The sequence below is a fragment of the Bacillus rossius genome, chromosome 1 (genome assembly GCF_032445375.1).
Source record: "Bacillus rossius redtenbacheri isolate Brsri chromosome 1, Brsri_v3, whole genome shotgun sequence".
NCBI lineage: Eukaryota > Metazoa > Arthropoda > Insecta > Phasmatodea > Bacillidae > Bacillus > Bacillus rossius.
This window is the reverse complement of record NC_086330.1, coordinates 318,911,681-318,925,547: the sequence shown is the minus strand read 5'-3', so window position 1 is coordinate 318,925,547 and position 13,867 is coordinate 318,911,681. Positions and strand designations below refer to the sequence as shown.

At 38.9% G+C, this 13,867-nt stretch overlaps 2 protein-coding genes across 3 annotated transcripts in view; one reads left to right on the top strand and one right to left on the bottom strand.

Moving 5' to 3' along the window:
• LOC134527956 (uncharacterized) overlaps positions 1–13,867 on the bottom strand; it is a 1,033,783-nt gene that overhangs the window by 463,879 nt on the left and 556,037 nt on the right. The window lies entirely within an intron of this gene.
• LOC134527955 (uncharacterized) lies at positions 463–3,400 on the top strand. Its single transcript, XM_063361047.1, has 2 exons — positions 463–819; positions 2,310–3,400. The coding sequence occupies exons 1-2, from the start codon at positions 675–677 to the stop codon at positions 3,146–3,148; spliced, it is 984 nt and encodes a 327-aa protein (XP_063217117.1). The 5' UTR covers positions 463–674; the 3' UTR covers positions 3,149–3,400.

The window sequence follows — 13,867 nt, the reverse complement described above, 5'->3', positions numbered from 1 at the left end:
TGAGTTTGGGAACTTGATCGCGACGGCTGGAGGAACAGGAGCAGCGCCCCAGGCCCTTGAAGGTCGCCGAGGACACGCCACAATGTGGGCAAAGGGGGACGCGGGGATCGCACGACCGTCTGGGCGGGCGTCTGCGGGCCGGCGGGCGGGAGTAAATTGGCCATTCGCGGGGCGATTGACGGCGCTGCGAGGGGCCCATAAACCCCCGCAACTCGCCTCCAGGGCCCCATATCGCCCGCCCTCGTTACCGCGGCCCTGGCACGGCGGGGGAAGACTGGCCCTCGTCTTCAGCGCTCGGCTCCCGCACTGGCCGCATCGTCTTTCCAACAGAACCGTCCAGTTCAGCAGACGCAGCGGCAGGTACCATCGCTTACGAATTGCACTCCCAACAACAGTTACACACCTTCAAGGGACCCGCTTAGTCAGCGGTGTATTGGGTTAGTAAGATGGGAGGATAAGGCCCTCCTCACACGGGGATACTGAAGTTGCTTAGATACCGCGAGACTCGGCGACCGAGCGACTCGTCATGTAGATAGGCATGGCGTCACTCAGACGGCGATACTGGAGTGGCGGAGACTGGAAGTCGTAAGCAACGTAAATCCCGGCGACTCAGCATGCTGGTCTCCACGCTACTCCAGTAGCCTACGCGGCGCGATACTGTATTGTAGCGAACAATGGGCGAGCAGGCGTTTAATATCAAATTTGTAAACGAAGTTGAGAAACACCCAGAACTCTATAACTACAAGTTGAAAGGGTATTCAAAAAAGGATGTGACTGACAAAGCATGGAATGATGTCGCAAAAGAAGTGCAACTCACAGGTAAGTTGACAATATCTTAAACAACAATAATTAGATATAAAATATCTATCATAATAAACTAACTTGTGAAAAACCAAAATGTATATGTAAACAGCATGTTTTATATTTAGTATCTCACAAATACATTATTAGTAAAAGAAATATAGTTTTTATACAATGGTTATTCGTCCTTCGAAGAAATACCTTATTCTAAAACGTTTGTAACGTATAAAAATTACTTTCTATTGATATCTTTTCTTGGTTCCCAAGGGAATTACGCATGGTTTTTACGAACTTCGATAAAACTTACCACATGTTCAAAGTTGTTGTCATACTCACAGTAACCTACAAAAACACATGAAATACTTTAATACCTAATTAGTTATTGTAACAGTATTTCCACTGCCATGGAACAGAAGCCCGGGGTGTTAGAAAATAGTTTGCCAAGTAATTCCGCACTTCATGAGCAGTAGACCGATCATGTAACGTTAGGTCTTCTAGTGGCTGTGGATTTATGTTGGGCGTTTCTGAGTTGCCAAATGGTTCACCAGCAAAATATTTAATACCTTCACTTTTCCGAATGAAGTTGTGAAGAATGCAGACAGATTTTATTACATCAACCACTCTTTCCGTAGTTCGGCAGCGAATAGCAGTGTTCAACACTTGGAACTTTTCTGCCATCATTCCGAAAGCGCACTCCACTGTTTTCCGTCCTCTGCTCAATCTGTAATTGAATATTCTTTTAACATCATCAAGTGTTCTCTGAGGGTAAGGACGCAGCAAATATTGTGACAATGGAAAGGCCTCATCTCCAACAAAGTAAAAAGGAAAGTCAATCTCATTGTCGTCATCTGGTAATCGTGAAGGCGGTGGTATGTCTAGTCCTCCATTTGCAATCCAGTGTTTGACAGCTGATGCGCGAAACACTCCTCCATCGCTGTTTCTACCTGCATAGCCAGTTTCAATAAGAGTGAAGAAACCATCTGCATCACTGCTAGCCAGCAGCACTATTGAGTGATACATTTTGTAATTAAAGTTACTTGAGCCAGTTCCAGGTAATTTTTCTATTCGAATATGCTTACCGTCCAATGAACCCAAGCAATTGGGTAAATTCCACAGTGAATAGAAACGCTGTGCTATCATTCTCCACTTTTCTTCTCCTGGGACAGGCATGTAGGACTCTTTCAACGATTCCCAAATTAATTTGGTAGTTTCTCGTATGATGTTGATAACTGTGCTTTCTCCTCTAGCAAAGTACATCGACAGCGATACAAATGTACCTCCTGTTGCCAAATACCTGCAACAAAGTTAAATTAAATTTTACTTCATAATACATTCCCCATGTACCATTTATATATTTTTTCTTCAAATAATAAACATATGTTGTATATATCTGGATTATACTTAATACTACTTCACTTTTGTATTTGTTTTTTGTTTACTGTAAATTAGTTAGGAATTCATCCATTGCAACGATTTATATTTATGTGAACAATGTTGTTTGTTTTCAGTTAACGAATGCAAAGAAAAATGGAAAAATCTCCGTTCAGTTTTTGTCCGTCACATAAAGCCACCTCCAAGTGGTTCAAGTTCCAAAAATAAGAAACCATATTATCTATCGGAGGCAATGAAATTTACCCTACCATTCATAAAAACGCTTGGTACACCATCGGGGAATTTGCCAGAAGTCATCAATGAACAAAACCTGGAACACAGTTCATCTGACCCAACACAAAATACGGAAGACGTTGCGGCTGAAGAGGAGGAATATATCTCAGATAACGCAATACTAACTACAACACCACAACTTTCCCTTCCTTCACCTATGCTGCCAAATACTGACTTCTCGCAAGAACATGCTCATCATTCCCAACAAATGACTCATGATCCCTTTTCCAACCCAAAAGATAATTTATCAAAGCGTAAAAAGCAAACAGTGACGGAAGTGGACAAGTCCTTTATGGAATACATGAATGCAAAGAAAAGGAAACTTGAATCGAATTCAAACGATGATAGGCAAGTAAAAAAGTCGTTTCTTCTAAGCCTTTTACCAGAAATCGAACCTTTGACAGATGCACAAATGAAATCATTCCGACGTAGGGTTCTGCAGCTTATTGATGACATCACGAATCCAAAAGACATGCACCAACACGTACCAGCTTACCAACAGACCCCAACTTACTCCTACAGTGTTTCCACGCATTCATCGTTGGCTACAGATAATGCTTCAATTTGTTCGTCGCCTGGAAATCAAACTATTCCACAGAAAGTACAAGATACTGAAACGCAACAGTATTTTGAAGTCATCCAAGAGACTTTACAATATGAGCAGGAACATAATGTGATGTGATGTTTTGTTGGGTGTGTAAACATATAACTTTGGTGTACGTGTTTTTATCTCTATTATGTTGTTTATTTTTGTGTTTACAGTCATGATTTGAATGTTTGTGTAATGGGTATTCTTTAAATAGTTTATATATATACATTTTTTCTTTTGCAGTACATTATTTGAATGTGTATTTCTTAGGTATATTTGAATTAAACATTGGAATGAATTTATGCATAAGATATGTTTATACTTTCACCTTTCAGTTGACTGGAATACTTGGATATAAATAACTTTAGATTATTTAACCTGTTAACGTTAAAGTGCACATTCTTAAGATCCATACAACAGCCATTTTCCACAGATAAAATAAGTAATTGCGGCCTCAAGTTAAAATGCATACATTGTTTTTATTCGCCAAGCATCAGTATATACGTTAAAATACTTGGAAAGAAATAGATTTGTGTTGAAGGGAAACATTTAGAAGTGCCTTAACAAAAATTCGTAATAATTTGTATTTCTTAACTTACTTACCTCAAAGTTATCAGCAATCGTTCACCGGGGCTCACGCATTCCCTCATAGTGGTATCCCTATAATACATCGCAGGTGTAACAATTTCCGTTAACATTTGGTAAGTCTCCTTCGTCATTCTGTAGAAAGCGATGAATTTTGAGTCTGTCTCTTGCAATTCTTTGGCCGCGACAAATAATCTACAATTAATGTTCCTTTCTATATATGGATGAACCCACAATCTTTTCCTACTTCGTTTTCTATAATGTTGATAATATTGGATAACAATATCACTATCGTCACTGCTGTTATCACTGGACATTACATACAATATATAGGCACTTCACGGTTCCACAAGATACTCGGGCTGTACTCACGATGCATTTTTTCCTCCCAGTCTCTGATATTTTAGTAGCGTCGTGTGAAGATAACGGGCGACTAGAGTCACCCAGTCACACAGTTGCCTAGTCTCCAGGCTACCAGCGATCGTTTTGTAGGCAACTTCAGTATCCCCGTGTGAGGAGGGCCTAAGTGCAACGCTCGCTGGTGCTTCTAACGAGCGGAATCTTCACTGGCCCACAGTCTTCTCATCGCGCATAGGGCAACAATGAAATCTGAGCGGTAGTCAGAAAATTAAATGGCGGGGGAATTAATATCAAAGTATACCGCAAGTCCCTTGAATGCTTTCAAAAATCTCTACCGGGAGTTCCATACCTAAATATTCTTCTGAAAACAAGCGTTTTAGACATTTTCACTTTCCTAATATGCGGAAACAAAATTATTCATCCGCCTCCAGCGTATTCTGAAAAGTCTTTAAGTAAATAGTACCCACTCAGTGATCCTGAGGATTTTTCAAATAGCGTGGTTTTATCTGAAGCTCTGCGCATTGTATGTGTGTCAAGGTAGGCGAGGGACCTCATTGGCCAAGTGGTAATCTGCCACAGTTTAATGCGCTAGTCGAGAATACGCTGATCACTGAATGACTGGTGGTAAAAATCACGTGGTAACATAAAATGCACCACGAATTTGGGACAGGCTCCCCAAATTGTCGACAGTTACAACTCAGCGCACGGTAATGATTTCGGGCTTTGGGCCCTGATGACGACAGCGGATGAAGCCTCGAGGCGGGTTTGTTGAAATACCTGCTCTCAGAAATCCCTTCCTGCCATCGATAAGTGAACATCCGTGGAGCATCCACTGGGGATCGAGCTCGAGTCCTGGTGGAATTGGGACCGACGTTATAATCATGGCGGTGACGGAAACTCACCCAGCTGCAACAACAACCTCCAGCTCCCAACCACCAGGGGCCATCATACGTGTGCAGAGCTTGAGTAGAACTCACGTGGTTTAAAAACTGCTTGAGCTATCCGAGAGGTAGTTTCTGTAAGCTCATCCGGCCACTGGTAAGCTATATTGGCTTTCAGAGTTAAGCGGCGTAGAAGTGGTAGTGTTTTCCGTTTGATTTACATTGTTCCAAGAATCTTCAGAGTTGAGAATCAACTGACATGTGGTAGGTCGTGGGGCTCTATACTTGTTAGGAGTCTCCTCCGGGTAGCCAATCATTAGAGGCCTCCTGCTATTAACTCTAGTGCCAGCCAGTCAACGAAAGGTTTTCCTTCCGTTGGCGTTTCTATCGGCTATCTGATAGCTGTCTACGGTAATTATATAAGTTGATATTGAGGTCTAAATAATAGTTCTGTTTTCGGATTCTGTTGTTTTAACTGCTTTTAGGAGGTAGAAAATGGCAACAGGTGTTATCATAATAATTTTAAGGCCACAATTTCGTCAGGTATAGAAACTTGAAATCAAAATACCGTCATGCACGACACCTTTTCCTTCATTTCCAAGCCATAAAATTTGAGTCGCCTGATAGAAATTTCATGGTTGCCCCGTATGGTTGACAACAATACTGCGTTATGTGTCAGAGCCTTGCGCTTAGAAGTGAAGTCGCACTACAGAAGCACCAGTGAGCGCCACATTTGTCATTCCGCCTCACTGACACAAACCGTCGCGCGATATTCGCTTTCGTAAAACTCGAGGGCGCCGAGACATAAGAGATGCGGCCAAAGCCTGAATGCCTAATGGGGTAGAGCGAACCGTGGCGTTAGATCCGCGGACGTACAGCAGCGTCTAATCCTGCGCAGCAACATCCCATAATGCCCTTGAACGAAGAACAAGTTGCATATTATCGTCCTAGACCTCCCCGTTACTTGTTGTTGAGCTCCCCCAATCCCGAGCACAGCCCGCTTAATGGCCAATTACAGCGCGCAACCCCCCCCCCCCCCCCCCACACACACAAACCTTCAAATGGGCGCGCGTATAAAAATGCAAAGAATATTCGGTTTTGCGAGACCCCAAGGGGCAGGAAACGGACAGGAAACACTATAGAACATCCTGCTACTTTTACTTCCACTCGAGTATTTAAAAAAAAAACTGCAAGACCTGCTTGGAAACAGTGCGCAACATGAATGTATAATATATCGGTCTAAAAAATAAATCTGAATCTGCGTTTTTTTTGTAGCGAGGTGGTAGACGCATCAACGCAGGGTTTGGTAAAAAAAATTACAGCTTTTCTTTAATTTATTTGTACAGCGGAACGTTCAGGCTGAGGGCGGGGATACGACGGGGTGACGAGGGCACTGCACATGGACGCGGGGGTGATATTTCCAGGAAAGGGCGCAAATCTATAGGATTCGCAAGGGGATGGGTGGGGGGTTGAACGGAAATTCGCAGGCGGGCTTGCGCGGCCCGACAGTTTTGCGAGTCGGGTTAACCGACAACTTATTCACATAATTATTCAATAATTATTCAATAATTCACATATTTTGGCTTAAATGCACGCTATCAGCGGAAATCTATATATATGTATACACACACAACAATTATTCCAATAAAACATATTTTTTCATGCTTAAGTTTATTAACCCTGTTTCACAGTTACGCTTTTGCAAGCGCAGGAGGCCCCCTCAGTGAGAGGCTGTTTAATTCCATGGGGGCTGCTTCCCCCCCCCCCTCCTTCTGGATCTACGACCATATTGACAGGTGTTATCTAGGGGTTGTTCTGGCTGCTGGGTGGTTTTGTGGAAAAACGAGGAAATTTTGAGTAATGGTGTCAAAACATGGACAGAAGGAAGTGGAACTGAAAACAAGACCCCGCGATGCAGTGAACGTGCCATGAACGAAGTTTGATCATTACACTCAGCGATTGCTTCTTTCTAGGCAACCACTGAGTAAGCAAGTTACCCCCTACATAAATTTTGTTCCAAAATGCATACTATAATATCAAACCAATGAAAAAAAAAATCTCAACACGTTTATAAGTGAGATTTAAAAATAGAATTATTGTTTCTCATCGGCATTCAAAGAGAAAAAAACGTTCTATAAAACAATAATTAACAAAGAAGAAATTGTTTTTAAAATATTTTAATTTTAATTGCATTTAACTAACACACCAAGCTTCGTCCAAGCAAAGTTTAACAGTTAAGAACACAAAAAAAAATTGTTTAAGGAACAAAGTTTTAACCATCACTGGATGAGCACAGGCAACGTGATGACAGACGTGACGTCCCTATTCTCGCCAAGGCGGTCCGATCCTGCGATGTTTTACCATTGCATTCCGCGGGATGGAGGAAAGGATAACACAAACACCCAGTCCTACCCCCAGGAAGAAGGTTTGAAAAGTCACCTCTCCTGCCCCTTGGGCAAACAACCTGACACTGTACCAAGGCGGACAGGAATTTTGTATATATCATTCTAAATAATTAGGCCTCTAGAAAAATGATATTCAGAATCTTACTTCAAAAACCAGTTTCAAACTGTTTGAGTTAAATTGAATAGTATACCCGTATAACAAACATATAAATATTCGTGGTCAGTGAGCAAAAAGGTTGAGGGTGCGTTGGAAATTTTTGTAAGTAAATATGTGCAAATTTTGATTGCGCTGATAGCCTAGGTACACACGCTATACGAGGATGGGAATAAAAACATGAAATTGCAGTGTTTGAACTGTTAGACTGTCAATTGCTGTTTCCAAGTACCTCCTTAAAAAAAATCACTTTAGCCCAAAAGAGCATTGAATAGTGTATCATAAATGATGTCAGCTGAATAGTTTCAAGAATCTTTTTCAAAATCGCCGAAGAAATTCGGTCTCTTCCTTTCATGTATCGTTGTGGCATTGCAGAGATTTGTCACGTCATATTTTAGTACAAATGTAACGAAATTCTGTTGCTTAACCAGCCAACTAATGTATTCAGCCTTTAATTTAAATGGTTATATATTGCTGTAAACTGAACGTGTAAAAATTTAACAGTACCTAGAAACTGAAAGTGAAAAAATTACAAACGCAAAAATTTGACTGCGGAAAAAAAAAAAAATTCGTTGATATAACATGTTATGTAAGCGTCAAAAGAATTCGGATATCCTCCTAGGGTCAGATCCTCACCGACTGTGGTCTTGATATTTAAGGATCCCTTGTTCACGCCTGCGTCGGTAAAGGACACTCCTTACTAATCGGAAACAGCAAACATGTACATGTATTGCTTATGGTTCATCAACCCATGCATTCTATGAGTGTCACTTGTATGGAAGCAATGAGCGCTAGGGGTGACACCAGCTCTCGCAACAAGTGCTTTGTTGTCTCTACGCACGATGCAGTGAGCGAGAGTGATGTCGCTTCGCCGTGCTGTGAGTCTAAGAGACATTCGGCAGTGACACTATCATTTATTCTAGGAAATAGTGTTCTATAAAGCCCACCCCCTTTCCGCACCGACATGCGTATTAACCCTTAACTTCCCCGTGTGTCCATATGGATACACCTGCAGTACATTATTCAAATATCTATGGAATTATATCTTTGGATATTTTTATGTTGGTACCTTTACAGTAATGTTGAAAAATATGTGTTGTTATGTTCAAGTAAAAATATTTAGTTATAACTGCATATAGTGAAGTTATATGACTGTGATATTCCACGAAAAGTTTGTAATTTTCAAATAATGGACATTGATTTTGTATGCTTTGCAGAAATCAGGCACTGGGAAAGTATTCTAATGCCAGCAGATATCATTCTTGGAGAAAATGGAGACGAGGCTGCAACTGCTGATACTATCTACCTTGCCCACCGGAGCCCAAAACTCAACGTCGAGGATTCATGGGATGAAGATGAACGTTGAATATTAGATAATTTGAATGTTAGGCAACTCTCAGCTCGAGAAAAAATACGATACCATGATTAAACCGATGAAGAACTAAATACATTTCATCGCTTGGAAACCTTCGGCAAAAAGAACATGGATGTATGGAAATATAGAATCCTCTCTGAAACAATTTCCTGATGGGCGTAGTAACAGATTCCAACATTTCTCAATAAGTGAATGATTTTAGTTATTCTTTGATGATGATTTAATTGAATACTTGGTTGAAGAATCAGATAAATATACCATTTTTAAAAACTGCGAATATCCAAACATTACTAAAGATGAACTTAAGTGTTTCCTAGCATTTGTGATACTCGGTGGTTACAACAGTGTTCCAAATAAAATGCTGCAATGGGAAAATCGTAAGGACACACGGAATGAATTTATTTGTGATGCGATAAGAAAAAAATCTGTTTGAACAGATATTTAGAGTCCTCCACTGTGCTGACAACAATGAAATAAATTTCCACGATAAACTGTGGAAAATAGGGCTTTTGTTAAAAAAAAAAAAAATAAGAAATAATGTTTACAACATTTTCTTCCCCAGCAAGATTTATCTTATAATGAAATTATGGTTAAGTATTATGGCAAACATTCTTGTAAAAAATTTTATGAGAGGCAAGACAATACATTTTGGTTTCAAGGTATGGTCTCTGTGTTCAATCGATGGTTATCTTATAAACTTCAATATTTTTTAAGGTACATCTTCCAGTGAAAACAGTTAATATGAAAATAATTTTGGCAAGGCAGCTGACCATTTGTTACATACATAAGAAGTGAATAAATACCTTACCAGTTCTTTTTTTTACAACATATTTTCAGGACTTTATCTGCTAGCATTTCTAAGAGAAAAATTATATGGTGGCACAGGCACAATAAGAAAAAACAGAATTCCTAAGTCATGTCCGATTACATCAAAAAATGTTCTGAAAAAGTAAAGGGGCTACCACGAAACTTCTATTGTCAAACATGGAGTTTTAGTTTCAAAGTGGCTTGACAACTCGGTGGTAGCTATAGCATCGAATTGTCTTGGTGTTGAGCCACAGTCGGGTGTAAAGCGTACTCTTCTCAGAAAGAAAGAAAAAACGTACAAGTGCAGCAATCTTTCTTTTTTGGTGAATAAAATATAAAAATGGAACGTGTTTATCGAATGGGTCAAAACAGTGCCGGTCCTATCAAAATTTTTAGGTGGTGCGAAATCTAAAAATGGCGCCCCTCTAAATAAAAAAAATATTGTTAAACTGGTTGCTTAATTTTCCACCAAAAAAAGCAGCCGCCTCAGATTATTAAGCCGAATTACTGCTGTCTAAAATGTCAAATCTTAGAAATGTTCGTTTGACCAGTTTGTGCGATTACCTATATGTGATAGATGTAGTGGACAAATGACAAATAATAATAATAATAAATATAATGATTGTCAAATTTAATTTATTCTATGTTCCATGCAAACATTAATCAAAAAGTATGTAGAGATGTAGTAAAAATATTTAAAAAATACCTAGATAATCAGTTTTCTAGCTTTAGCACTTGCAAATTTTTTTATCAAGTCAGAATAATTCAAATTTTGGGCAATAGCATTTTCTATAGACAAAATTCCAAGATCGGACAGTCTTTCCTGACACATAGTAGTCCGTAGGTAGGTTTTTATAAGTTTTAATTTACTGAAACTTCGTTCTCCTTTGGCAACAGTTATAGGCACAGTTAGCAAGATACGAAGCAATGTCCATACATTCGGGAAAATATCTTGCCAATCATTTTTTTATAAGTCGAAGTACTTTTATTGGCTCTCCTGACTGAAGATCTCTTAGAAATGGGTTCAGGCTCACAAGTTCTTCAACCAATTCATGACCAGATAAGTCACATTTTTCTCCATCGGTTAAAGTGATTTGCAATTCACCACAGGCTTTTTCCAACATGGATTTTTCTGAAATTATTTTAATGTCGTATAAAAATGACCATGTATCATTGAATTTTGACAGTTGTTGAAAACGTGTAACCAATATATTCTCAATTGTGTCTATCATCGGGTAAAAAACGTTCATTTTATATAATTCCTCCGGATCATTATCTTTGAAAGATTTGTGCAATGGGAGTGCATGATTTGATGTAGGCTTTTGGACATACGCCATTGCTTAGCTTCGTATTCAAATAACAGTTTTTTTCTTCGCGATCGGACTGCCTTAAAAACGTTGTTTATTTCGGCTAGAGATGCTATTTCTTTACCTGTAATTAGAGTTGAGCAAAAGCTACGGTACTCTTTCACGAATTCCGAACAGTTTTTCAGTAATTACGATGCATTTGGTAAGTCCATAGTTTCAGACTGCATAGCTTTACTTACAATGTTTACTTGAAACAATATATCATACCAAGCCACCATTGTAATTATGAACTCAAATTGCTCCATATTCTGAATAAGCGACAATGCCTCTGATGCTGCAACTGAGTCATTAGTTTCTTCATGAAGATTTTGAAGGGCTTCACGAACTGAAGTGTAGTTAAAGCGAACAGCAGCAAGACTAGAAACTCTACTCTCCCAGCGAGTTTTGCAAACTTTTTTTTAATGATAATCCGTCTATGTGCTTGGATATCACTTCCCATCGTTTGGTTGATCCAGAGAATAAAACAAATAGTCTTTGGAGAAATCCAAATAAATAAACAGATTTAACGGAACTTTTGGCTGCATCTGCTATCACCAAATTCAAGCTGTGGCAGCCACATGGGTTAAAAATTGCCCGAGGATATAGGTTTAAAATTCTGGTTTGTACAGCTTTGTTCACTCCTATAATATTCGCTCCATTGTCGTAGCCTTGACCTCTACAATCGTTCATGTCTAAATCAAATTCTTGTACAATCGAATCAAGAAAGAGGCCAGTGAGTCCTGCTCCCGAAGAGTCACTTACTGGCTTGTAAGCAACAAAACACTCTCGCACTTCCACTTCTTCTTCATTAACGTCAACGAACCGGAATGTTAGTGACATTTGTTCAATGTGGCTTACATCAGGAATGCAGTCCATAATTATGGAGAAGTATTTAGCTGACTTTACCATATTCACTATATTATTTCGAACTTCACTTCCAAGTAAGCCAATTAATTCGTTTTGAATGCGTTTGCTGAAATAGTGGACATTAGTCTCTTTATTTACAACACGGCGGAGGTGCTCCATCATCACATTGTCAAATTTTCCTAATAATTGCACCAAACCCAAGAAGTTGCCATTATTAGGGGTGTATAATGTTTCAGAGCTCCCTCTAAACGCCAAATTATTGCATGCCAAGAAGAACACTATCGACATCATTCTTTCGAGGATACAACCCATCTCGATTTCTCATCTTCAATCTGTTTTTGTAATTGTTTGTCTATCCCGCTACAGTTCTTCAACCTAATCGATGCTTGTATCCAACTGTTCAAAGCACGTCGGTGATCTGAGGATGTTTCGTGTGTTTTGAGACGCGTTGATAAGTGCCGCCAGTCGTCAAATCCTTCTTTTCCCAAATTAGAGTTGGGGTTTGTGTTGAGTAAACGACAGCAAAAACAATATACTTTATCTGCAGATTTAGAGTACACGAGCCATCTTCTTTTAAAAATCTCCCCATTTGGCATTACTTTTTCAAAATGCGAATTTGAAAAATGACGGCGTCACAATTCTTTGGGTAATTTTCGTTTTTCATTTCATTACAAACAGGGCCTCAAAGAAGGATTTCATCTTTTGTTGCAGAGTCAATAATAAGCGGCCATTTTGAAATATCATCTAGTTTTCTCTCTTTAAAAGATGATGATAACGATTCATCTGTTACAACTTCTTCTGTAATTTTTTGAGATGCAGATGAAGTTCCAGGAACAGCTAAATCTTCTTGAAAATGGTGCTGTGTATCTTCAAGATCAGAACTTTTTTCAAGCGGGTCTTCTTCTATTGCTTGTTGATATTGAAGTTGTGGTGATGAAGGGTGAGATAACTTTTCGACTCTCAAAAATTTTGATAGCAAATTTGCAGATTTTTCAGTTTCGGCTTGCTTTATCCGTTTCCTTTTTAAGTTTTGTGCACCAGACAATTTTTTTGAATACTGTGACATGTTTTTAATCTGTAAAAGACACATTTAACCATCACTCGTTACATACATGATATCAGGAAATCAGTGACACAGAATAGGACATACTTGAGTTAAAGATTTAAATTCTGATGTGCGATAATCTATTCCCATGGAGCCACGCGATCAAAATCGCCGGCAGTAGCCAGTTATAAAATAATTAAATTAAGTTTTTTCCTTTATTTAAGTTCAGGGACTATTTAAAAACCCGTTTTTTGCACTTTTAATTAATTACGGACCTGTTTTTAACCACCTTTATTTATCCTGCTGTTAGTATAACTAATTGATTTTTCATTTATTTTCCATTCAAAATATGTAAAAACTCAGTTACGCAAATTGTCACTTAAATAAAGGCAGTAAAACAGGCCCTTAGACAAAACGTTTTTTAATAGTTATTGGACAAAAAATAAATAACTTTAACAAGAGTGATATATAATATATAGTAGGCCTATACATATTTGTTAAAACAAACAAGTATCCTACACCTTTACCACCTTACATATAAAACGCAGTATAGGCAAAGATTAAATAATAGTTATTACGTAACAGGTACATCACTTCCATACAAAAGCTACCATACATACACTATAATAAATACACTACAAAAGCGCAGTACATCGGGCTGCAAGGAGAAACGTACTCGACAAACGCGCATAATCATTAAATGCCTAAGACACCGTGTTTAATCTCGCCGTGTGGTTTCGTTCGTTGATAAGTGGATATGTCTTATCGCAGTACCACAGAATACACTAGAAAGTAGTGGTGCACTGATATGACTTTACCGATTACCGATTCTTGAAACGTTCGCTTTATATGGTAATAAATTATTACGCTATTCATGTTTGGCCTTTGTGTATAATCATATGTTAACATTTAAATAAGTTAAGATTCTTATCGGAAAATAACTGTACTAAAATAACGGAGATAATTTCAGAACGATTGTGAACGTTT